We start from the raw sequence: 24,477 nt of genomic DNA, 5'->3' as shown, positions 1-24,477 counted from the left end.
CAATTCTCCAAACAAGCCGACAAACGGTACGATTTGCAAATGTCTCAAATCCAATGCGAACGAACGATGCGAACTTGATTAGTCAGCAGTTTGTTTGATTTGTACAGCGCTGAGGAGAATCATTTTAGAGAATATTTAAACCGAATCTCCCTGCGCATTAAAGACATTTAAAGATACCAATAATTTGCTGTTACGCACACAAAACTTTTTCCCAATTTCATCCTCCCTTTGTTACGTTGTGGTCTCGGTGAGGACTCCGTGTCACCGTCCTGTGTCATCAACGGTTTCGTGCAAATATGTATGACACGTTAGGCACGAAGTGTGCTTTTGACATCAAATGATGGCTGTTTTTGTTTTCCCTTCCGAAAAACCGTAGGTTGTGGTGTTGGAGTGTCACCTAGGGAGGTAGGAAATATTCCCAGCATGAGTTCTTGCCCCACAGGCACACAAAACAAACAGAAAAAGCATGCGGTAGCAGCGTCGCTGTGAATGATTGCGGTTTTGTGTCGCTTTAACTGTCACTTTAACGCTAGATACATGCGATAGCTTCTTGCAAGTACCAGCAGAGGAAGAGAATAAAAGTCGAACTTTAACAGTTAAGTGTGCAAAAAGTAATTGCTCACAGCATGAAGCGTTAATCAAGGAAGGATACTCGCCGTCTGGAACTCAACGATTGAATGCAGATCGATTCTCTATTTAAAATAAACAAGCGTCTTTGAAGAAACCTGGGTTTGAAACCAATTCTAAGATACGTAACACCCGAGCTAAAAATATTGCTGGATCTCCGAGCCTGGACTAATAATGACTCTAAATAGCCTATTATGACACAAAAATGCAATGGGAGCATTTCCCAAAATTCAAAGGAATTTCAAACCAGCATGTGGATCGGTAGCTCAAAGGGCTTTACCGCTAAGAGCTGTTAATCCGCCGCTCCCATTCTGAATGCAGTTGCGGCAACAGTTTGAAAATCCCACAAACACATTACAGATAATCCTCCAAATAGAAATCATTTTCCAGCAAAGATTCAAAATGAAGAACTGCTCGAAATATTGAATAACACCGTTTCATTTCTTTCCGGGTAGATAACGATGTAACACGACACCCCGCCTAAGAACAACCCTACAAAGACCGGAACCAAAGTTCAAATGTTCTTATAACACCTTGCGCCAGGTAGGTAAGCGTCCTGCCGAAGCGTCATTTGGAACCGAAAGGCTCAGGTCACAAATATTCTGCGACTCCTGCACCCCTTGGCCCCTCGGGGAATGAAGGCATCGCACCGACAGGAAATATAAGGTTCCGATTTCACCGGTTTCTGGACCACAAAATATACCACCTTGAGCCGGCAGGAGGACACACTCCACACTCGAACAGGAGGTAAAATACTAACTTCCCTTTATTGTACACTGTTTTTTGTGTTTACCTCTGGTTTATGAGCCACAGCATATGCACGTGTACGTGCAGGCGTACTATAGCGGCTTTTGCTGGCAGTGCGGCGATTCTCCCTTTGGAGCGATATTAAATGTCCCTAAAAATGCCGCATCCTTGCGTTGTTGGGTCGTACTTTTCGATGATTTACGCAAACCCCGGAACCGGAACCGCAGCCGTATCGCAGACCCAAGGCTGGGCAATATTTGTGGGTTCCCTGCGTGTGTGTGTGTGTGTGCATTGTATGGTAGGGTTTAGTTTTGCTTTCCGCCGAAATACGCAGCAACGCACGTCGGAGCAGTCGGAAAAATCTGGCTCAGACCTAAACCATGGCGCGGACTAAGAAAAAACCCTTCCCCTTCCGCGACGAAACATGAAATCACAATCACAAAGGTTATTTCTCCCGGTGGGGTCAGCCGGGTTCAAATAATTATGCTATTTACATTTCGTTATTTAGCTTTGCTTCCACCCGCTTTTGGTCCCGCGGGGTCCAATGCTGTGAGCACACAGCAAACCTTCCTTCCGATAAAAGCCAAGCGTAACCGAAGGTCATAAAGTGGAGGAGACCCCACAGCCCGAAAAAGCGCTCATACATGCATAAAAAGTAAACCAAGTCAAGCGAGCCAAAAAGCGGCCCACCAAAAAAAAAAAAAGGGCAAAACGGAAACAGAATTTAGCTTCGCGCGGCACATGGCGATAATCATGGAAATTATGCTTATGATCATTCGGTTCATACTCTTCACCCTCCCGACGCGGACCTGAGTATTATTGAAGCTTTTGCAACGGTGGTGGGAACCGCAGCCCACCAAAATTCCAACATTCCGACACCATCGGAAGCAGTGAAGGGGAAACCCCGCTTCCGTTTTGGGGACCAAAACCCTTCCCCTTGCCAACAATTACAATTACGGCGCGCCGAGTGGTGTGTGAGCGTGTGTTTTGCTTGCGAAATACGTTTACTTCAAAAAGCGAGAGTTTCAGGCTTCTCATCTTGACCGCCGCCGCGACGGCTGCGAGAAGATGATTGGCCACCGACACAGCGAGAGCGAATTCGCAGCATAGTAAATTCGCGTTTACAAAATTCGCCGTCACCGAGTCTCGGCCGACTCCCATACACGGGCGGCGCGTTCGCTTTGCCGCTTTTTTGTCACCATCGTTGACCGAGGCCGGTACGTAACGTAGTCATGCGTAGTATCGCCCATAAACCATGTGGCGTATGGCACAGCACACAGCAGGATGGAGCGGTACCTTTTTTTTTTTGGTAGTAAGCAATCGCACAGCACAGCATCAACCTTCACTGCGACAATCGCGCACAGCCGCCGAGCGCTACTTTCATGCAGTGCACGTTCGTTTTCTACATGGTGGCGGTTCTAATACAACTCAAGTTTTTTTTTGTGATGATGCCCACTACTAACCAACCAGCCCGTGGGGCGACATTAGAAGTGCGAAGAGGAAACTCACTCAACTCAGACAGTGCAGTGTCTAGAGTGCGATTTTCTCCAAAAAAAAAACCTAACGAACACGAACGAATCTACTGTAGCCTGCCTTTCAATACAGCAGCTGACAGACCCAAGTGAACGCTCCAGATACAGTGCAAATAATAATGAAAAAAAAAAACCTCACGCAAAGAAAGCCACACAACACACACAAAAAACCTCAATGTACCGCGCTTATTGAGCAGTACGACACACCTTACCGCCGCGGAGCAGGTTTGCTCGGGCACCAACCTGCGGGGGCAAGGAAAACTTCATGTCTGGCGTTCCGGGGAGCGTCTGACAAGCGGTTTATACAGGCCATATCGATAAAATGGCACGGATTGGCACTGGTACGGGCCCTTCCCTTTCGGTGCGCGCGACTAGCTCTACGTGTGTGTGTGCGTGGCCGCGTTCACAACGCTTTGTAGAACAAATAAAAGTCGCACAAAGCGGTGCGGCGAACCCAGCTGGTGTGGGTCTGAATCAGGTCGATGGAATCTCCTTAAATGGCACTTTCCGCAATCTTGCAAACGGGTTCAGCCTGCGAGCCAGCCAGCCAGCGAGCCAGCCAGTGCGCATAAGGGTTGCGTCTTTAAATTATTACTGCGCGCCGCGCAGCACCTTCCTAAGTTCCTCTCGAGCTCTATAAGCTTCTCTACGAGCCCGGTAGAGCGGAGGACTTTAAGTGCCAGATGACAGATGGCGTTTTGCTACAGCTCACCGTAACGACTGTTTCACTTGGCAGTGTGACGTAGAAACATCTTAAAGAAAGAAAAAAAAACAAACTATTGCACAATTATCTCGAAACAGCTCCTAGAGTTCGCAACGAACCTAATAACACTCCAAGCAAGCAAGAGATTCGATAAGATTCGCTTCCCAACTCCTTCTCCAATGCTGTCCCCAACGTGTTTCTCATTGCTTGACGCAACAACAACAACAACAAAACAAATCTAACTTCAACAGTAGCTCCAAAGCCTCGGCGCGGAATCAAGAAGGAACTCTCCAGCCGAAACCTGAGCCCCTGCTGCTCAAAGCAAAGAGCATTGCCTCCACTGTCTCAAGCGCGCGCGCGAGCGTTTGTCTGGTTCCAATTTGAAATGCAAATGGGAGCAAATTCCTCCCTCCCGTACGTTGCTTCAAACAAAACGGGCCAGACAGTGCGGCTGCGATAAGCGCGGCACAGCCATCAAAAGGGCTCCCAAAAGAGAGAGAGAGCTGTATGTGTGTCCATCGGAATGGATTGCCATTTCAAACCCACTGGACACTGCGACGACACGACGGCGAGATTGGGTTCAGCCTTTTTTTTTGTTACTTATTTCTTTTCTGTTTAATGGACAAATTAAACCATTCCTGCAGTCACCCAGTGTCCGTAGAGTGTGTGTGTGTGTGTGTCTTTTGGGGGCTTAGTCAAACACACTGACAGTGTGACGGCCCCGAGAAGCACAGTAAATTAGGTTAAAAGCTACCAAAAATTAGCATGCCCCCAAGTGGCAACTGTCTTATCGGGGCTGGTGCTGGTCGTGAGAACGAGGTTTTTTGTTATACACGATGGCGACACGGCCAGTGTCCTTCGGCGTGCAGCAATCGGTTTGTGCATAAAATATCATCAACCTCTTGCCCACAGTCTAATGTTGCGCCCCAACTTAGGCCTAGAGTGCGATGACGATGATGATCATGATACGATACGTTGCGCTAATGAGTGGCCGATCCACTAAATCAATTCGATAAACGCAACACGCAAGGCGAATCTATTTTCAGCAGCAAAGCGAGGGGAAAACATCTCTTCCATCCCACTACTACAGACGAATATCAAATAAATTATACCCCAATGGAGCTCACTAGGGGAAAGACTAGTAGTGGACATCAAATAAAAATTCGACATCAACTATAATTGCTTAAAATTAGTCCACACATTGGTTGGGTTTCGAGGGGCACTTTGCACAGCTGGGGAGCGTTAACGTCTTGGCTCTCAAACATTTGAAACGTAGCAAATCACGGCGGCCACGTGGCCGCTCGTGGTCACGCCCCGCCAGTTCATCAAACACGGTCGAGGTTCGGGAATTGGACATTGGGGCAAAATAAATGCGAACATCACTATTGAAAGCGAGAACATATATACAGCACGCCGGCCGGTTTCGGTGCGAAATGCTACCCTCCCCGAGCGGCGACTGCGTGCGTCGGATTGTTTATTTTTATCCGAACAAACATTCCCACGTCCTGTGGGACGGGGCTGTGCGCCGTAGAAGAGGAAGCCGAACGTGCCCAGCGGTCGCATATCTTTGGCGTGTAGTGTTGTAGTGTTTTCGATCCGTTATTTTGTTTCAGTTTTTTCGCCATTGCGCTCTCGTAGTGAGTCAGAAGTAAAGTAACAAAAAAAAAGAGAGAGCTGGTTTGGTTTATCTTTCCATTTCCGCTGCGTTAATTATTCGCTCATTTGTAACCGTCGTAGGCAAAAAAAAACGGGAAGCAGCAGCCAGTGTGCAGAGAGAGAAAGAATGAAAGAGCACAGAAACACATCACAAATCAAACGCAAAAAGACATTTTTGGAACACACGGTATAGGCGAATGCGCAATAACAACACTCCCACCCTATACCGAAAAAAAACCAGTCAATGAACTCCGATGAACCTCTCCGATGACGTTTGGCAGCTGTGACTGCAGCGGAGGGAAAATTGGAAAACCTACTCGAGTGTAACACGATAAGGGAATGGTGGAAAATTTGCAAATCTGTCATTTTTCTTGCTAAATGATGTACAACACATACGCGTATGATGTGCATTTTTTCGCCTTTTTCGAAACCCACAATTAAGACGAACACACCAACAGACGGACCTCCACATTCCGATGGTAAATCGGAAGCTCTATTTACACTGCAAGCACACAGCGCGAGACTTCGCGGGGGGGGCGTCATAAATAAACCGGCCAACCTTTCCAGAGCATCGATCGAGCGCGGGCGCGCCGTGGCGTCGATCGTGTAGAACATTTCTTTTCCGCCCAATCTTAGCGGAAACACGGCAGGAACACACACGCACACACACCCGGAGGTTGTGGAGACAATTTTTCTGCGCTGACAAACACGACCAGATTTTCACGCCAAAACGTGGGAGCGAGCGGAGGTACGAGGTTGTTCCCTTCAAGAAGGGTGGGCACGGGAAAATAAAACACGAAAATAACACCAACATGATCTTGTGTATTTTTCACCCGAGCGTTACCGAGGACACAAATCATCGCACCGCATACTTCGCTCGCAATTTATACACCGACATTATTTTTTGTCGTTTTTCTGCGCATACTTTCGGGTGAAACAACACGCTGAGCAAACGAAAAAAAGCAGTGCGCCCACGGAGACCAGTAAACCATACCCCAAAAACCACTCGTTGATGTTTCATGTTGACAGCGCGCGTATTGATGTTGATAGAAATACTAATTGGTGAATTTCTGGGGGGAAGCGAACGACACCAAACGATGGAAGAAAGACTGATGGAGGTGGGGAGGGACCTTCCTTCCAAAAATCATCCATAACCCGAAAACGAGCTTGAATAAAGCAAGATGAAAACATGTGACCGCGATGATCGCCGGCTGATCTTGAGAGATGCGTATCGTTCATAAGTGTCGGTTGATGTGTTTAGTGGCCGTTTCTGGCATACGGGGCAGAGATAGGAATTGATTGTTTGTACAAAAAGTGTATTTTAGGACGGTTAAACAGGTTGAATAATATTTCTGGAGTATAAGTTCCTGTAGTATGCAGAAGATAAAAAAATCTATAATTTTCTAAACTCTCTGATTGAATATGTCGCAATGACCAACAATTCTTCAAACACTACGGATTACAAGACTAAGATCTCAAGTTTGTTTGGTTTTTGTTGAAGAACACACTCAACTCAACTGATAGAGATGTTCATCTGTATTGATCTTCAAAAAAGATCAACTTATATATCAGATGCCTTAAATCCAAAGAGTCTTCATATTTACTATTGGAATTAAACCTTCCTCAGAGTTCCATTTTAGATAAATGACACATACACTAATGATAGAGATGTTCATCTATGACGATATCCTAGGACCTAGGTCCTAAAGCAAGATGTCCTAAATCCAATAAACGTCTGAGTAGATATTCATAGCACTACACCTTCTTCGAAGTTTCCAAATGCAGAGAGCTACAAAACTTTGGAGAACTCCTACATCCAACCAAAACCACAAACCATCTGACGTGCAGTTACTAGTGTCAAAGTGACAAACATAATGAACCCATCAGTGGATATCAGATTGCGTGACAAACTAACTATCCCAAAACCCCAAAAGCATTCATTTAATTCTAACCATATCAAAAGCCCAATTACAGTAGCAAATCATTTCCCTCCCCTGTATGTCACCACAAATGCATATTATGTTCATATTAGTGTAGCCCGGCTTATTAGACCTCCTTTCTCACACACTCGACACCAAAAAAGACACGCGTGCAAGCGCGAAAAACTTAACCAACCATGAAACATTAGACAAAGCAGGTGCCTCTCTCGCACGCCACCATGCTAGGCTGGGCGCCGTTAAGTGGTCGTGCGGTTGTTCCGAAGCGTCAAACACTAACGAGCCACAAACGCTTGCTGTTGATTCCGGTGAGTGTTTCGGGAGATTTGCGGCGTGAGTTAGCGCCTTCCAAACAGACACGCGATCGGGCCCAGCCGATGGAAACCGATATGAGAAAAGTGTAGCAATTTAGGTGGAAGCATGAAAAAAAAAAACACGAATGGAACGTACGCTAGCACACCTGAAGCTGTAATGACAAGATCGTATTGGAATGCATTCTCAGCAATATTCAATCTTTCCGTTCGATTGCCAATTCTCATTTCTGTTCTTCGATTGTCTGCTAGTTACTTCATTAACCCTTTCGTCTGTTTCAATCCCAAAAACCCCAGCGACACAAATCGCAGCGAGCACATCGAACAGAAATTCATCAAAAGCTGTGCAATGATGCACGCAAGGACCCTCAGATCATACCTGCCGGGCAGATGACTCGGAAAAGGTGCGCCCAGCAACAACAGACAGCGCACCATTCTAGACGCACCCCCTTTGAAAAGCCCTTGATTAGATTCACGTCCTCAGAGACAGAGAGGGAAGAGCTTTAAACGAAATTCCAATCGCTCTCCCTGGTCCTCTCACCCTTTCTCTGGGTCTTTTGTCATCGAGCGTCGCCTACCGACGCAATGTCGAAAAGTATAAAACACACCATAGCCCTTCACCAAAGGGCGGAGCGCCGTTCCAGAGATAGAGTGTGTCATCTTCAAACGAGAGCACCGAAGCATTCGATGATATGCACAGACAATCACACACACACACGTGCACAAGTAAAATCAATCTCATCACAGAGCACGATGCACCTATTGAATAGCACGAATGCGACGAAATTGCATTCAAAAGCAGCTCTCCCCTTGCTCGCTAGTCTGGTCTGGGGGCCGGCTGGATGGGATGACAACCTTTCAATCTTCTTCACCAACACTCGGGGCGCACACGGCTCAGTACGATTGAAGTGAACGCTCCGGAATGCACCGACTCTTTGATGGCCACGCATGCAGGGTGGCTTTCCTATTTTCGGGGACATATCAAATTGCAGCTCGCAAGCTTTCTAACGAGCGTTGCGCGCTGCAATTGGCCACCAATTTCGTGCAACACATCCTCATCTCGCAACACCCAAAAGGCATCAAAAGCGCTCGTGGGTGCTGGAAATATTGTTTAGCCAAGGACGCACACACACGCGCGGCCCCAAAAAGCGGATCTCAAAAATCGCGACACCAATGCAAAAAAAGAACCGGATCTGGTTGAGTCTGGGCATACACAGAGCTCCCCTTGGCAGTGCTGCAGCAGCAGATCATTAATGCAAATCCCGACCCGGTTTGCTTGTTGTTGCTTCTTTCGCTTCCTCTTCTACAGTTTCGACCAAAACTCGACCTACCAAAGTCTGCAAAATTGCCCGTCGATTCTGACCGATTATGATGATTTCGGCCCGTTCACAGGCTCAGCTTACTGTGACAATTTTTGAGGGTGCCGCTTTTGCGTATCATGTTTTTTTTTTTGCGCAACTATGTCTCACTCTTTTTTGTTGTGCCAGAATTCGTGATGCTACGCTATAGAGCCGGTTTTCGTGTGGTCCAGGGCATTGCGCACACGGCCCGTGAAATATATCGATCGCAAACAGTTTCGTTTCGCAAACTGCAACACGCCAGGCCTGGAGTCTGGAATGGGGCTTGCTACAACATTTGCACAAACACACACACACGCACACTGGTTTTGGGAAAGAAATTTGCATGCCATACGCCCGCTTGTGGCTTGCGGAAACTGCGCAAGCGGCACTCACGGAAAAGGATATTGCTGAATTTTATGATCGTAATTTAACCAAAAAAAAAAGAACCACCCGCTCCCTCGTCTCAGACAACAACACAGACGCTGCGCACACACACACACACACACATACACACGACACCACCCCTTTATGGATATTGGATATCACATTTCAGTGCAATAAAAAGGCATACAAATTTATCATTATGCCCATACAAGGCAAGTGTCCGAAGCCAAGCTGCAAAAAAGCAAGGGGCAGAAAATCCAAATGAGAGTAAATTAACCGCAGCACACCAACAACAAAAAATTGCAAAAACCAAACACCATAACCACCACCGGCAGCAGCAACAGCGCGCCAGACCGACCATCGGATGCAAAACCACGGACAGCGGCACCGGATGGCAAATTAAACGAAACGTCAGTCTTAATTTCGATACAATGTTTTAATTTTTTAAATCATCTCCCAGCGGATTGGCTTGCCCCTTTTCTGCTGGAAATGTGCGAAAGGCGAAATCAAGCGGAATGAAACCGGTAGTCCCTCGTCCCTCTGGTGGAAGGTATATTAATGAAATTAACAAAAAGCAAACCGAGGTTGCAGGTGAATCAGGAAGCACTACAACGTCGTTTACGGAACGCTCCATTTTTCCAGCGAGTTTGAGCTCTGTTTGCAGTTTTGTTTTAAAATTAAATTCCTCTTAACTACCGCTGAGAGTGCTTCCCCTTCTTTTCATTGCTCCAATTGCCGGAAAAACATTTATTTTAGAAACACAACGCGCTCCTCGGGATTAGTCAGAGCACCTTAGCACAGGCTAACCCTACCAGTGGAAAGGAGGTCAGAGGTACTGAGTCAACGCTACCAGGCCATTCCCAGGTCATTCCCAGGCCATATCGAAACCATCATCAGCATCAAGCATCCACTTCCTGTACCTACTGGAACTACTGCTGCTCTCTGGCACGGTAAACACAGGAAATGTGTGCCGTGGTCACCTGCCAGCCGAGCAGCGCAAATTAGAAACAAAACTGCTAAAAATGTAAATAAACCTACGGTAAACAACTACTACTACTGCCACCACTCGAAAACGCAAGCAGGATTAGGGAGCGGCCGTATCGATTCCTGGAAAGCGGCGTTGAGTAACTCACCATCCGGTTGAAGTCAATCGACGCGATGATGTGGCCATATCTGCTGGATTCTAGGGGCACACACTTAGGTTACACACTAGCGGCTGGTAGGATCATCGATTGAGCTACGATTGAGCAAACACAGCAGGCGGAATCGATAGGCGAAGTGACCCCGCCGGCGATCGGGACACGTCAGGTTCTATTTTAAGCGCACTTGAACATCCTAAAACCACCGTGCGTTTCACCGAGACATTTCAACCGTGGCGAAATACAGCGTCAATCAATGGATCTGGTGCTGCCCCGGCTGCTGATAATTAGTGCAGCTTTTTTGGAGTAAGCATATATTGCTGGGAAGCGGCCCAATTGCAAAACCCACGATCCAGATCCCAGGAAAAAGGGCAGAGTAATGTTTCTGAACCCCCTCTTCCAATCGCAACCATCAACCCAGCGAGAATGCGGAGGTGTGAATGAATAAATGTATGCTTTCCGCTAACGTGTGTTTGTGGGAGTGCTTTCGGTTCAGAATGCCTGAAGTGTTTGGTGCGCTAATGCGCTTACAATTCGTTGAAACAGACACTAAAACAGACTCGCAACTATTGGAATTGTTTCAGCAATGCCCATAGCACACCACCTTGAACAAAATTTTAATTAACCGAGCATTAACCCATTCATTTTTGGCTGGCCTTCTCCGCCACCAAAAACCGATTTCGTTGCAAATTCGTTGCCAGGCCTAGGTGGTATGGTTGCAGGCGCTGAAAATTCCATTAACCCAGGAACTGTAGCATCCACATCAGCCATTCGCACACACGTGACGGGTATGGTGTGTTCCAATTGATTTTCTCAAAACACACACACGCAGACAAAATCGAACTGTAGCGCTGTGTTTTAAGGGTGATTTACGAATGGTCCTGGGATCGCAAACACTTACGGAGAAGCTTGAATCGATAACATGATGTAATAGGCTGTACAGTAGTAAGTGTGCAGCACTTCAGTTTGAAGATTTGGGCACGAAAAAGCTGATTCAAAGAAAGCGTGGGCCTAGGCTTTCTCCATTAACGAGCTACACGATTAGACGAACTTCCAGGAAAAATACGAAAATCGCATTGGCACGTGTGCCCTTGTTTTGGATGAAATTTTGTTCGTATTTCAATTGCCACAAGGTAAACAGAAGCAAAGGTAAATAGCTCAAAGACGAGCTGCTCCAAGGCGATTTAGTGCATGACCTTGACATGTTGATGCTTCTCCAAATATCAAGAATTGACACCGAAACCAAGAGAAAAGACAAACTGAAATGACTCACGAGACAAAAATGCTCTTCAGACACACACACACACACATCAGTTGCTTATCTAGTTTTATTTTCCCACGCAGCTTTTTAAGGTTATTGCAGCATCTTACCGCACGTTTTTCCTTCTCAAACTTAGGAAACTTAGGTCCCCTTTAGACGTCCAGTATACTATAGAAGATTAATTCCTTTCTTCAAACCCTCCCAAGCATCCTCTAAGCTCTCCGCCTACTGCTGTACCCATCAAAAGCTTCCTGGATGAAGAAAAAAGAATGAACACACAACAGGAAGTTCTGATGCACACAAAAACTTTAGTTTTTTTTCTCTCCCACCCTTCAAAATACGTTCGACTCGTTCACCGGAGCAATAAAACCCACTGCTAACAGGCAGCGGGTAGGCCTCGAAACTAGAACCTCTTGCCACAGCGATTGTTTCCTCGTCCTCATCCCAAACGGCGCTGGTGGAACGTCATAAAACAACGAGATCATAAATGTTTATGCTCGCAACTCATAAATTGATATAAATACATTGCACTCCCATTGCCGGGTGTAACTCCCGTGACTGGCACCAGTGCTGGCAGCTGATTTTATTGGAACAAAAACGCGTCTAGCGCGTGAAGGGAAACTAGCCGAGGATTACCCGCCATTGGGATGGAAGGGGGCGGCCATTAAAAACGCCCCGGGCAGATCCGTTTAGTCGGTGGTGTTTATTTTACCTTGGTGTTTTGATTAGCAGCAAAGAGGCAACTCCAAGAAATTGTGGAATGATAAGAAGTAGTGAAGGTTTAATAATAAATCAGCGTTTTTTTTTATAACATTAACAAAGTTTGAAGTTTAACTGGATCATCGATATGAAGATCAAACCGTATACGATTACGAGCGAATAATTCAAATCCCAAAAAGATTGATTAAACAGACCCGATTTGAAGCTATCTTATTCGTAATTCTCTCCCTCTCTCTATTCCAGTACCATCGAATCTTCAGTACCGGGCGAAAACAGGTAACCAAGATTAAGATACCGCACCAAAAAGGTAGTTTTTATTGTACCGAAGCCAAAGCACCAATATATCCATCCAAGCTATGGCTTGATCACTGAGCACTGGCAGCCACAAAACACTGCGCCATAGCTTCCAGCTCTTTCAGCTCTCTCTCTCCTCTAGGCGGGTGGAATTTACAGCACCCAATAACAAAACCAGTCTCCACGAAAGCCTGCGCGCGCTCGCGCGCAATACTACAGAGTACGAAACGCATTTTATCGCCACAAACGAACGCTTTGTTACGCCAAAAACGACATTGGTATATCCGTGGCAGCCGCTGGCCACCCACAAACCCTCTCTCACTGCCTCTCCAAGGGGTTTGCTTATGCCGTGGGCACCTGCCCTTAATCCATCGGTAACGAACAGGGCGAATCTCGTTCGGGTCCACCAGGCGGTTGTCACGCGGACAAAACTGGCTGTCCTCGTTGCGGTGCAACACCGAGCACTCTCGTGAGCTATCAATCCTTCCTGCCCAGCTCACCTACCACCATACAGTTTCGAAAAGGGCACATACACTCGTGATGAATGAATTGAAAACGACGAGCCGTGGCCGTGCCACATTTGGAAGGCAAAAAAAGGGCCCCCCATATATGACGGAGTGTATGGATGAGTCACCCGTCACGCCGTCTTGAGAAGCTGTTTGATTTATGTTTGATTTTTTTTTTTTGCCGGATCTTACCATGCTGGCTGGCTGTCTGGCTGGCAGAGCATAATCGGAAAACGTATCTGGTCGCATTGAAAGCAAACGCCTCACAGGCCTCCGAAAAAAAAGCAAAACCCCGTTGACGACCTACGACAAGTTGTCGCAGTGGTCGTTGGTGGGCGCCGCCTTCTCGGACGCCCTTATCAACCCTACGTGTGATCCATTTTTTGTTGTTGTTGTTGTTGCTCCCTTGTTGCGATTACTGGGACTCTCGGCCTGCCGGGGGAAGGCTGCTTCTTTTCATTCCAGCACATACAGCTCTTGAATGTAAACAAACCGGAGCACGGGGGCCGGTTATCAGCAATGGCTGTCGATAAGACATGGTAAGAAGCGTGCGATGTGCATGCAAACGATGAGTGGGGGTTTTTTGTGCAGGAGAAAGATCACAGCTGATGAAGTGAACACGATCGCCTGCAAAAGACAATAACATTTGTCCCAAAATAATAAAAAAAACCCTTATTAAAAAGAGCAGCACCTGAAACCCCAATCCAGAATAAGAATTGCCTCCGCCAAAGCAATGGCAATCGTCAAGGCAAGCGGCAACCCGCAGGGACCTAACAACAGGGAGACGCTCCACGAGCCGCCACGTCTTCGGCATGCGATGATTGCAGTCGACGGGACGAGACACGCAGCACATCACACATCGGGGCAGAGTTTGGAGCGCACTGTTTACAAACATTTCATGTGTCATAGCTGCTGGGACGGCGGCCCTGCGGCCGCTTCTTGTCGCGATATGATCACAAAGTTCGTTGTTTATTGGAACCCGTCTTCTTGGACGGTTGGTGTAGTATGGTGTGATAATGGACGGTGAATGATGAGGCGGCTCTCAACAGGCACTGGGGCCCGACGTTCTTATCATTCCAGGTTCCCGATGGGGCCACAATTAGAACAGGCTTTTTTGATATCAATGTGCGAAATGTGCTTGCCGTGCTGATGCGTATCTGCGGCAAGGAGACGAACATTACAACGCTCGGTTGCGCGAATGCAGCACACGTGCTCAGACACGACTATTGTAAAGTAAGGAGAGAGAGAGTTTATGGGTGCCGTTCTGCCTTCGATTTCAATCAGATGCTCATTAGCTTTAGGCACATTAGGTTCACATTTACTGGAATGGTGCAGAAATAACAACGCTTGCCCCAAGAAAGGTCAAGGAAGTTCTAATTATTGAGATGAGACTGATGCCAACAAACGGTCGTACCCTTTCTGCGTAGTTAATGCAAGCGGCATTTAATCAACTGCACATGGTTCTAGGCCCTCCCTTTGCAACGAACCCTTTTTTCTGCACCTCGATCATTCGCCGATCAGCACCCGGTGCCCGATGATTCACAACCGGAACCGTCCCGCGTATGCTTCTGCTTCGCATACTCCTATGCTGTTTCGTATTTATTTTAGCAGCGAACTAAACAAACCGAGTTCGCCCGCTTGTACCATGGCAACGGCCATTGGGTTTCTACTAAGGGACATTACTCCCCCTGCAAAACCGGATGTGACCGGATGGAAAAGGGTTTGGCAGAGCGTCTATTTTCGTTACACCCACGAGTGACGAGTGACGAGTAAAAAGGGTGAATGGCGAGCGACAGATGACAGAAGGGCAAGCTGTATGTTGCCAACAAACGGACACGCGGAGTGTCTTAATTATTGACAGCAAGCTTGGTTTGGTGTGTGTGCTCCAAAAGAACGCAATTCTACATTCCTGTCTGCGGCTCGTAACCTAATAATAGGTCACAACCCGGGCCAAAGCAATCAAAGGTTAGGAAAGATTGTGTATTGTTTTGGGCGCATGTTTCTCCGAAGGCCGTGACATTCTTTTGTGGGAATGATAGCGAGAGTGTGCCACAAGCGCTTTCGGAAATTGGACAAGTGGATCGTGGGGGACTACCGTTGGCGACGGATAGCAACCCACAAGAGGTTGGTGGTTTTTGTGTGTTACATTCGGAGAATGTAACGGCACAAAGGCAACATCAAATAACAACAGCACAACGCTTGAGGCAACCCTACCCTCTAACCTATCTAACTCAGATCGCATGAAACAATATCAAAAACGTTGCATCATTCGTCGGAAGGTCCAACTTATGTTTGTGTCTCAATGTGTTAGAACTGCTAACGTCAGCTCATAGGAGCGTAAGTAATTTGCAACTTCTTCGACTCTCAGCTAAAGCAATGTGAAACCTCGAAGAGCTACCTTTAGAAGGAATCTTTTCATTTAAAGATTCTTTCTGTCGACTCTCCAAGGATTAGGAGATACTGGAGCAGACGATGAAGGTCAGGTTTTTACATCACAAGCTGGGCCTACTTTTCGATGACGCTATTCCTCTCTATCTCTCAACGCTCGTGGGTGATACGAGCTTTCCCGAAAAACAAAAACCCCTGGACGCTTTTATGACGCTAGACAGAAGGCGCAACTAGCGACATCTAATGAAGAATAGAACGACAGAAGGAAAAACAAAACAAAAAAACACTCCAGCAAACAACAAAGGATGGCCCTTCACGATGACCCGATCCGGGAGAGACTGTCCGGCAAATGCACAACGGCGCACTCCCGCGCACTACTGGGGCTGCCTTCTGAACAGCATCATCATCATCATCATCACCATCGTCATCCACACACACACACACACAAGGCGCTCTGCAAAAAAGTCGTAAAATCAATTTTTATTGCTCTATTTCCCCTTGCGCGCGTGTGTGTGTGTGTCCATGTGCTTCCCACAGCGAGTGGGCGCAGCAAACAGAACAGGACACCATTTACACAAAAGGCGCACAACACGGAGGACCGTCCATGGTAAAGGGCCCTTCATTTCAGTCCGAAACACGCAAAAGGGAGCGGAGGCCCATGCTTTTTGGCGCACCGGGAGGTCCTGGGCCTGGGTTTGGAGCATGAAGTCCTCACAGTGTGTTGCTCATACCTTGCGCTAACTCACCTTTGCCGGACGCCGGTGGTGCTCTCCATTCTATTCTTGGTTATTGAGCTTGAGCTTGAGCAAAAAAAAAGGAAACACACAGAACTGTTAAGCCGTGTGGACAAGCAAAAGAATGAACAAGAAAGAACGAACGAACGAAGCCGAGCCATATCCTCAGACGAAATCAATTGACCTGTGCCGAAAAGCGGTCATTAAAAGGCGGGTGCACCCAGTGTGCTGCCAAGGGATTGGAAATTCGGCTCAAAAGTGGTTTCTGCTGTGGATGTCGGAAAGGTATGCTGCAGCAGTGCGGAGAGATTTCTAGTGGCGTACAGATTTGATGAGGCACATCGAACGTTGTCGTGTTTCGCGTAGGGTCTTGCACAAGAAAATTAGCAATGAACAGTCTCGAGGTAAGGAATTTAAGCGAAAAACATTGCGCAAAAATGTTTCTCCAGTAATACACTAAAAACATCGATAAATCATAGTTCATACTACATAAAATGAGGAGTTGTCCATTTAAAAAGTAAATTCTATAATTGGAAAAACTCTTCAAGACATCAAAAACAATCCCTCTAAATAGTAACAACATCACAATAGCTTAAAACCAGCAATAGAAGCATTACAAACGCAAATACAAATCGAAAGGACAAACAAACTGAATGGAGTAATCCACATTGGTCGTGTTGTAATTCTAGTAAAAGCAACACACATCATAAGATGTATTATCTAATTAAGAAAGAAAACAAAACCCACCGTATCGGAAGGCCAACACCAAAGGCTCGAGGAGCCCTTCTACCGTCCTGTTGTATTGTTGTTAAAAGAGTCGAGATGAGCAAAGTGAGAAATGGGATCAAACATCAAAACAAGGGTCACTAAAACGGAAAGAAAGGGGGCATTTGCTACGCGAACGGTGAGCAAAGAAGGGAAACTATTCCTGTGTGCTGTAAGGGCTGTAAGGCTGTAGAGGAAAAGGACTAAACCAACTAAACACACACACATACCCAAATACACAAAGAAAGAAAGAAAAAACCTAAAGGTGCGCACAGATAAGCACAACCAACACGCTGGGCAAAGGCCCGGGAAAGGTAGAGTGTGCTGGAATCCTTTCCTATCCCGGTCGCAGCCCAACCGTCCCATTATCTACCGAAAACAAGTGTATTTAAAGGTGGAAAATGCACCCGAACGGGGACAAAAACACGATAAGCGGGATGCGGGACTAGGGGCAGGGTTTGGTTTCGAGGAAGCAAAGCGTATGCTGTGAAACGGGAATCGGTCAGGTAGCAGCACCAGGGCACCCTTCTTTTCCGTTTGATCCCGGATGCTCCTCGGAGCGTGGAGGTGCTTGCTGGCCGTACGCAAGTTGTTAGTTTTGAATGAAATCAGCCCAAGGAAGGCAGGGTGTGATTGAAATGGAGTAAAAATCTAACCCCAACCCGTACTGTGGCACAACTGCTGGAAAGATATAAAGGAAGGCGTTCGGAAAATGTTTCAAACCTTCGGATACAGGAGTCAAATGAAGGGGGGGGGGGAGAAAAGGTCGTCCAACCTTGACTTGGGGTGGTGTACCATAGTGATGGGTAAAGTTAGCAAAAAATTGGAGTAGACTCCGATTAGACTCCGAAAATGTTGGACCCGGCTCCGGAAGATATACCCATCTACCATTACCCGTTTGAAGTCGTCTAGAGCCGGACATTCCGAGTCGTCCGTAGTCATCCGGAGTTGTCTGGAGTCATCCGGAGTTGTCCGGAGTCGTCCAAAAACATCCAGAACCGTTCGGAGTCATTCAGAGTCGTCCGGAGTCAGCCGGAGACAATATTTGTATGGTCAGGATTTTCCGACTGAAACTCCTGGTGACTCCGGACGACTATGGATAACTCCGGATGACTCCAACTCCAAGAGACTCCGACTTTGCCCAACTTCAGCTGACACAGGACGCCTCCAACTCCGGACGACACGAGACGACTCCAAGTGACTCCAACTCCGTGTAGAACTAGTGGTTTCGATTTTGCCGAAGTCGGAATCGGATTGGAGTTCTGGGTGCGCCTCAGAGAACACACCCCTAGTCTACTACCGGTCCAGAGCAAGAAGTTGACATTTATCTTCCCCAGAGCAGCGGCATCCCTTCCGGTTCTCGCAATCTCTTAAAAAAAAACGAGCAATAACTTCATCCATGCAACCATTGAGCTTTTCCAGGAGATTTCCGCATGAATGAGAGCCGCTTCCTGCCGGTACAGCCCGGATCAGTGAATCTATTGACCCAGAGCACAGGTCCCATTTTTTTTTGTCCCGCTTCTTTTGCAATCAATTTCGGATTGATACACACCAGCAAGGCAGGGCAAGACGACGACGGAGCCCTCCTCTAGGCTTTAGGCCACATTGATTAAAGGCATGCCAGCCGGCTTGGGAAAGGGATTCTGCGGCCTTTCGTACCGGTGTGCTGACCTTTTGCGTGTCGAGCTGCGTGGGGGATAAGCTGAAAATTGAGGAAGAAATGCCAAAGCATTCCAATTTCGCCCCTTTTTTTGCTGCCCCAAATCCACACAGCTCCAGGCAATTGGTTTGTTCTAAGGGGTTGTAACCTTACGGATTATACTGCTCCAATTTGCTTGCCGAAGAATTGCCATTTCTAGAAAACGGCACAGCATTGAGTGAGAAATCGAAACTGAGAACCACTTGACTACCACCCAAGATTGAATTCGGGCTGATCAACAAACTGAAATTTACATTTCTCACACCTATCGCACGATATCGGGGCGAATCGCGCAGGTTGATTAAAAGCGTAGATCCTGGTTTGATTAGCAAAAACGTCCGGCAACGCTTCGAAACAAAACCATCCAACCAATCGAGCCAAAACACACCTCTGTCTCTTTCTCTGGTTCCGTTTCGTCCATTCGCTTATCTAAAGAACACGTTCGCTAATCATGACCGATATACGTAACAGGCGGGCTCCATCGATAAGGACCCGATCGGCAGTGGAAGGTGGAACCGTTAATCTGAACTTTGAGTGATTACGATTATACCCGGGGACACCATCGCCATCAAACCCAGACACACACGGTGTGTTGCGGCGAAAAAATAACATTTTAAAAATATCTTATCGCAACAACAACAAAAAACGGTGATTTCGGTGCGCCGTTCACTCAAACTGCAGTCCCTCCTGTCTTTAAACGCAGCGATTAGGGGTCTGTGACGCTGGATGGTAAATCGGTCCGCCAATTCTCCAATCACCTGATTGCTCCAAACAATATATGTTTTTTTTTTAACAGACATGGGAGTTGTTTAGCGAATTTCGTTCAAATTTGTACTAAATTGCTTGAGACGATATGGATAGCACTTAAGACACTCTAAATACACTTTTATGTGAAATTAGAACATTTCTATGAATTCTGATTCATTCGAAATATTCCCCCTTATTGTCCAAAGCCAGCTCCCGTATCCCAACACTTTCGAGCCGTTTTTCGTTCCAGTTCTCATTTATTATGGACTAATATACGACTTGTTACATCGCCAATGTCTACACCTTTATGCTGCTGAAAACATAACACTTATTGCGAGTAGTAAAATGAAACAAACCCTACCACTCTACAAATCATTTAATGCCGATTTAAAGAGCAACATAAAATCGAAACCAACCGGCTCGACCCTTCAACATCAAACACGAGGTTCCGGGCGTTTGCGAGGGAAGCGAAATAGAAAACATTCCGCTGCCACGTGACAGCAATCAATTTTGGGACAACCGCAGGGCGGGGGTTGGGGGAAATTGAGAGCGTAAAGGAAAGGGATGATCCGACACTGCCGAGCCCTTTTTTTAAATGGCACGGATTACAACATGCGCAACATTATGAGGGAGGAATTTACGCCACAGAAGAAGAAAAAAACGAAGAACGGATTTCTTTTTGAAACAATTTGAGACAGTCAAAATATATATAAAAAAGGTAAATCATGAGCTACTGATGGTTGTTTTGGAAGATATCAATCATTCAATAGCAGCAGCAGCAGCAGCAGCAACATGAAGCCATAATTGAAGGATCTGATACTGAACAGAGTGGGAACGAATTTCCCACTCAGCGCGGTATGGATTTTTTATTTGTTTCAATATTATTTTTTACCCAACACCGACATTCCCGGTGGCACGCAATCGATCACAAAAATTGTGCAAATTTGACACCCGTTTTCCAATCCCCGTAGCCTTGCAGTAAGGAGAGGTCAAAGGTCACGCAACACATTTCAAACCTTCGGAGCAGTAGGATTGGTTAAAATTTGATTCTATCGCACGAAAAAGAAAAACCCTTCTCCAGTAAAGTGAGTTTTTTTGTTGTCTTTTCTGATTTAATCGAAAGTTTTGATTGAAAGCAAAATTTTCAATGCAATTTTCCCGAGCAGCTACTGCCACCCCTTGCCCATTTCCCGGATTATGTTTTCCGTTCCAATATACCACACTGATTATGAGTATGAACCCCCGCAGGCAGCAGGTAAGCATTCTTAAGGGCTCTGGACTAGGTAAATCACACACACAGAAGTTTTCACCCCTTCGACTTTCCTCAAAGAAAAAAAACCAAAAACTGTAAAAAGTATGACTCATTTCCGCTTCCTTGCTACCAGCGCACGTCTGCCACACACGGCAGGCAAAAAAGAATAATAAAGGGGGAAAAGTGGTTTAAGAAGAATTTGCGGAAATGTGATGCCAGCACGAAAAATAACAAAAAAACAACCCCCTTCACACCCATCAAAAGCATAATTTCCGATCGATTTCGCTCTCGTGTGCCGGATCTTGCAACGCTAAAACACCCGAAATGTAATGCGGTATAGCGTACATGCAGGCGCGGTTTTTTTTTTTTTGTTTCTCTCCTAGAGGCGACAGGGGGAGGCATTACCTTGACTGACGGTTACATTGATGGAGGAGAAGAAGTTGTTGACGCGGTCGCAGGACAGCATCGAGCGGGGCTGGGCGGCGGCATGGTGGTCCCGCCCATCGCCCATCGTATCCCGGGCCGTTCGGTGCACCCGCGACGACCAGGCCGACGGCGGCACGGCCGATCCGCTCGCAAGGACGGTGGCAGCGCACAGGGCGAGCCACACGAGGATAAGCCGGGCCATGGGTGTTCGCTCTTGCAGCGGCGCAAACGACACGTAATCCACCCGCGCGCTCGGGATCGGGATCGCACTATATTAAATCGGACCGGGAAAACCGGGATGTTTTCACACGCTTACTATTTTCACCCTTCGGTGGGGACAAAACAACACCAAATTTTCACCCTTTTAATTCACAGCTTTTTCAAACTTTTTTTGAGCCACTTCTGAGCTTCAGATGCACACTTCACAGCCCCAAAACGCACTGTACACAACAATACACTAACCCACACAGCGACACATACACGCGCACGGATTGCTTTGATCGAGAGGACCGAACGAAGACCATTTAACCACCACGACTACTACTACGCGTTCAACCGAATCACGGAAAAAAGACACACGACGGCCACGGATACGATGAACCTTCCCCCCGCGGTAAGGGGTAGGAAGGGGTAAGAGGGGGAATTCGCAATTGCACTATTGCACCATACACATGGGACACACTTTTCACACAGGATGGGGTCTGCTACTAGTTATGTTTTTTTTAATGCTATTTAATATTGAAAAAGAAAAAAAAACAACATGAAAAACCTTGAAAATAAATAATTAGGAATTTGATTTTAAAATTAAAGACAAAAAACAGGTACACTAATATGATAGGGAAGCGGAAAGCAAATCCTTTCCCTTCCCGGTAGTCGGTGCACAGCGAACACACAAGCACACAAGAAAAACCACTTGTGCAGCATCAGCTGATGAAGATGACGTTTTTGCTTCTCGCCCTTCTTCCCTCTCTCTCTCTCTCTCTCTCTCTCTCTCTCACACTCTATCTCTCTTTCCTTCTTCTCATCTGATTGCTCTCGTTTCTATCTCGCTGTAGAAGAAGAATCCGCGCACTTGCTGCACAACACACCACTTAAGTGTGCCCGTCTTCATCCACACATCCACACGCGCGCACACTTGTATTAAGAAATGCACTTTTGTTGTTGCTCTTGCATATCTGTTGATGCAATTTTCGCTTCCTTCCTCCCTTTTGCTCTACCTCTCCCATTCCGTTCTACGTGGTTTTCGTGGTTCTACGCCGCCGCAAGACTCGCGGCCACGAAGACACACACAGTCACACACAGCAAAACATGCACACACACACACGCACGGACAGCTTCGTCTTTGGAGCCGGCAAGAGGAGGATTTGCACGTTCTCGCTGCGTTGTTGTTTCTTCTCCACTTTAGATTTGTTGCAATTAGAAACAACATACACACACGCACGCAACAGCACTTTTGCACAACTTCCTGATAGTGACGACCTGCGTGCAAGAAATCGTTTCTACGGGGGCTGCGTCTCGCTGGTGTGCTGCCTTTCGCTGCGAGAACTGGCGAGGCCTGCTCTGTTTTGCACTTGTGTTTTGTTTTTATTAGGACACACGTATCAATCAAAACCCTCCACACTACGCTGCGTGTGTTCGGTACGGGCGTGCGGGTGTGCGTGAGTGTGTGTGGCTGTATGTTCAAGCAAATAACCTTCAAGATATTTCTCCTGCTGCTGACGCACTTTGCACCGTGTGTAGAGGACGAGAATGCTACTACCGGCCGTGCGAGAAGATTCCTGAAGAAACTGACTGTATACACAAACACGCACCCGTTAGTGTAGACACGGTGAGGCGAACATCTTTCTACCAGGTCCCTTTTTGCTCCCTGCGCTCCGGGTGAAAACAGAGTATAACACGGTACAGCAGCAGCAGCAGCAGCAGTCAAGATGAACAAACGCTACAACACTGAAACGATGAGTTTTGGCCACGCAAGTACGGGCACACACGTCCGTTCCGTTCGCGTAAGGGGAAACAACTAAGAGTACGCACCGCTGTGGAAGACCTTAATACTCACTCTATCTCTTTCTTTCTCTCTTTTTGTCGTGAAGAGAGCGAGAGAACGCGAGAGTGTGAGCGAGCTGCAGGAGAGGACGGCATCTTCCCAAGCAACAAAACCGTTGCCGAGAGAGAAACACGTTGCAGTTCGCTCTAATTTGTGTAGCCTTCCTGCTTGCACTCATCGGCGGACTGTTCAGCGCACTCTCGCAATTTCGCACGCCGAGCAAATCGTGTTCAAACAGAGAGCGAGCAAATTATTTTTTTTCTCTCGTATGCATTTGCTTGTCGCTCCTGCTTGCACCAGTGCGTTAGGCTGCACGGCGAAGAATATTTGCTCAGAAAGATTCTTTGCGTGTTAGCTAATCTCATTGCGCACACCCGCACTGATTGAATCGATGATTTTATTGAAGAAGTAACGAAAAAAGGGCAAATATTTAGATGCATTTTAAATGCGGTTTAAAATAAAGATCTGCAAAAACTCGATATGGGATAGCAAAACCGGAAGGTATAAGATTTTAATGAGGGACATTGAAGGGTGGAATCATTCCGTAACTCGCATACACATAGTACTGCTGCCTACTAGATTAAACTAATACAACTTCATAGGTAACAGAATCATAATTTATTTTAAAGACGCTCCAACGGCCAGCCTATCTGGGTTCCAGAAGAGCAGTGGTCTGCGAAATACGGTTCAAGACCCGTATATGACTCTTTACTTCATAGGTTGACAGCTTTTTTCTCCTCTTAGAACCATTAATTTTTTCCGATTTAGTCAATTGAAAGTTGGTGTTGAACTCATCTTTTATACTTATGCATTTGGGCTTTTATTATCACAAAGTTTACAGACAACATGTGAAGCACGAGCTGACTGTTTGGTGAAACATGACTGGAAAATTACTTTTTTATATTAATCTTCAATACTTCAAACAAATTGCCTTTCAACCTTTCTTCCAAAATACTATAATTTTCAAAATGTATCCAAAGAAGGAAAAAAACTGCATAAAAAAGGATATTATACAGTCAGAATATTCAATAGTTGAACACTTTTTAGTTGGCATGCTTTTTAGTTGAACGTTTTATAGTTGGCTGACAGTTTAGTTAAAAAGCATGCCTTTGTATGGGAAAACCTTTTTTTTTGGAAATTTCACAAAAATCTCATGGCATGCCATGAAAAATTTCATTTTTTTATGGAAAAACGTGCCAACTAAAAAGTTACATATTCAATAGTTGGCTGGGAATTGAAGCACCGACAAACCGACGTGAAACTGG

The 24,477-nt window shown here is 46.4% G+C and overlaps 1 protein-coding gene across 5 annotated transcripts in view; it reads right to left on the bottom strand.

The window, feature by feature from the left end:
• LOC120953876 (division abnormally delayed protein) overlaps nt 1-23,206 on the bottom strand; it is a 129,413-nt gene extending 106,207 nt beyond the window's left edge. The window contains exons 1-2 of one of the 5 annotated variants that reach the window (XM_040374259.2): nt 22,862-23,206; nt 21,148-21,896 (exon numbers count right to left, since the gene is read on the bottom strand). In XM_040374259.2, the coding sequence (XP_040230193.2) occupies nt 21,148-21,370 (223 nt within the window). In that variant the 5' untranslated portion in view covers nt 21,371-21,896; nt 22,862-23,206. The remainder of the gene's footprint in view (nt 1-21,147; nt 21,897-22,861) is intronic. The other 4 variants (XM_040374260.2, XM_040374258.2, XM_040374264.2 and 1 more) reach the window with 4 other exon arrangements.
• Nucleotides 23,207-24,477: the final 1,271 nt, after the last annotated feature.

The sequence above is a fragment of the Anopheles coluzzii genome, chromosome 2 (assembly GCF_943734685.1).
Source record: "Anopheles coluzzii chromosome 2, AcolN3, whole genome shotgun sequence".
Classification (NCBI taxonomy): Eukaryota; Metazoa; Arthropoda; class Insecta; order Diptera; family Culicidae; genus Anopheles; species Anopheles coluzzii.
Note: the sequence above shows the minus strand (reverse complement) of the source record. Positions and strands in the feature narration are given on the sequence as shown.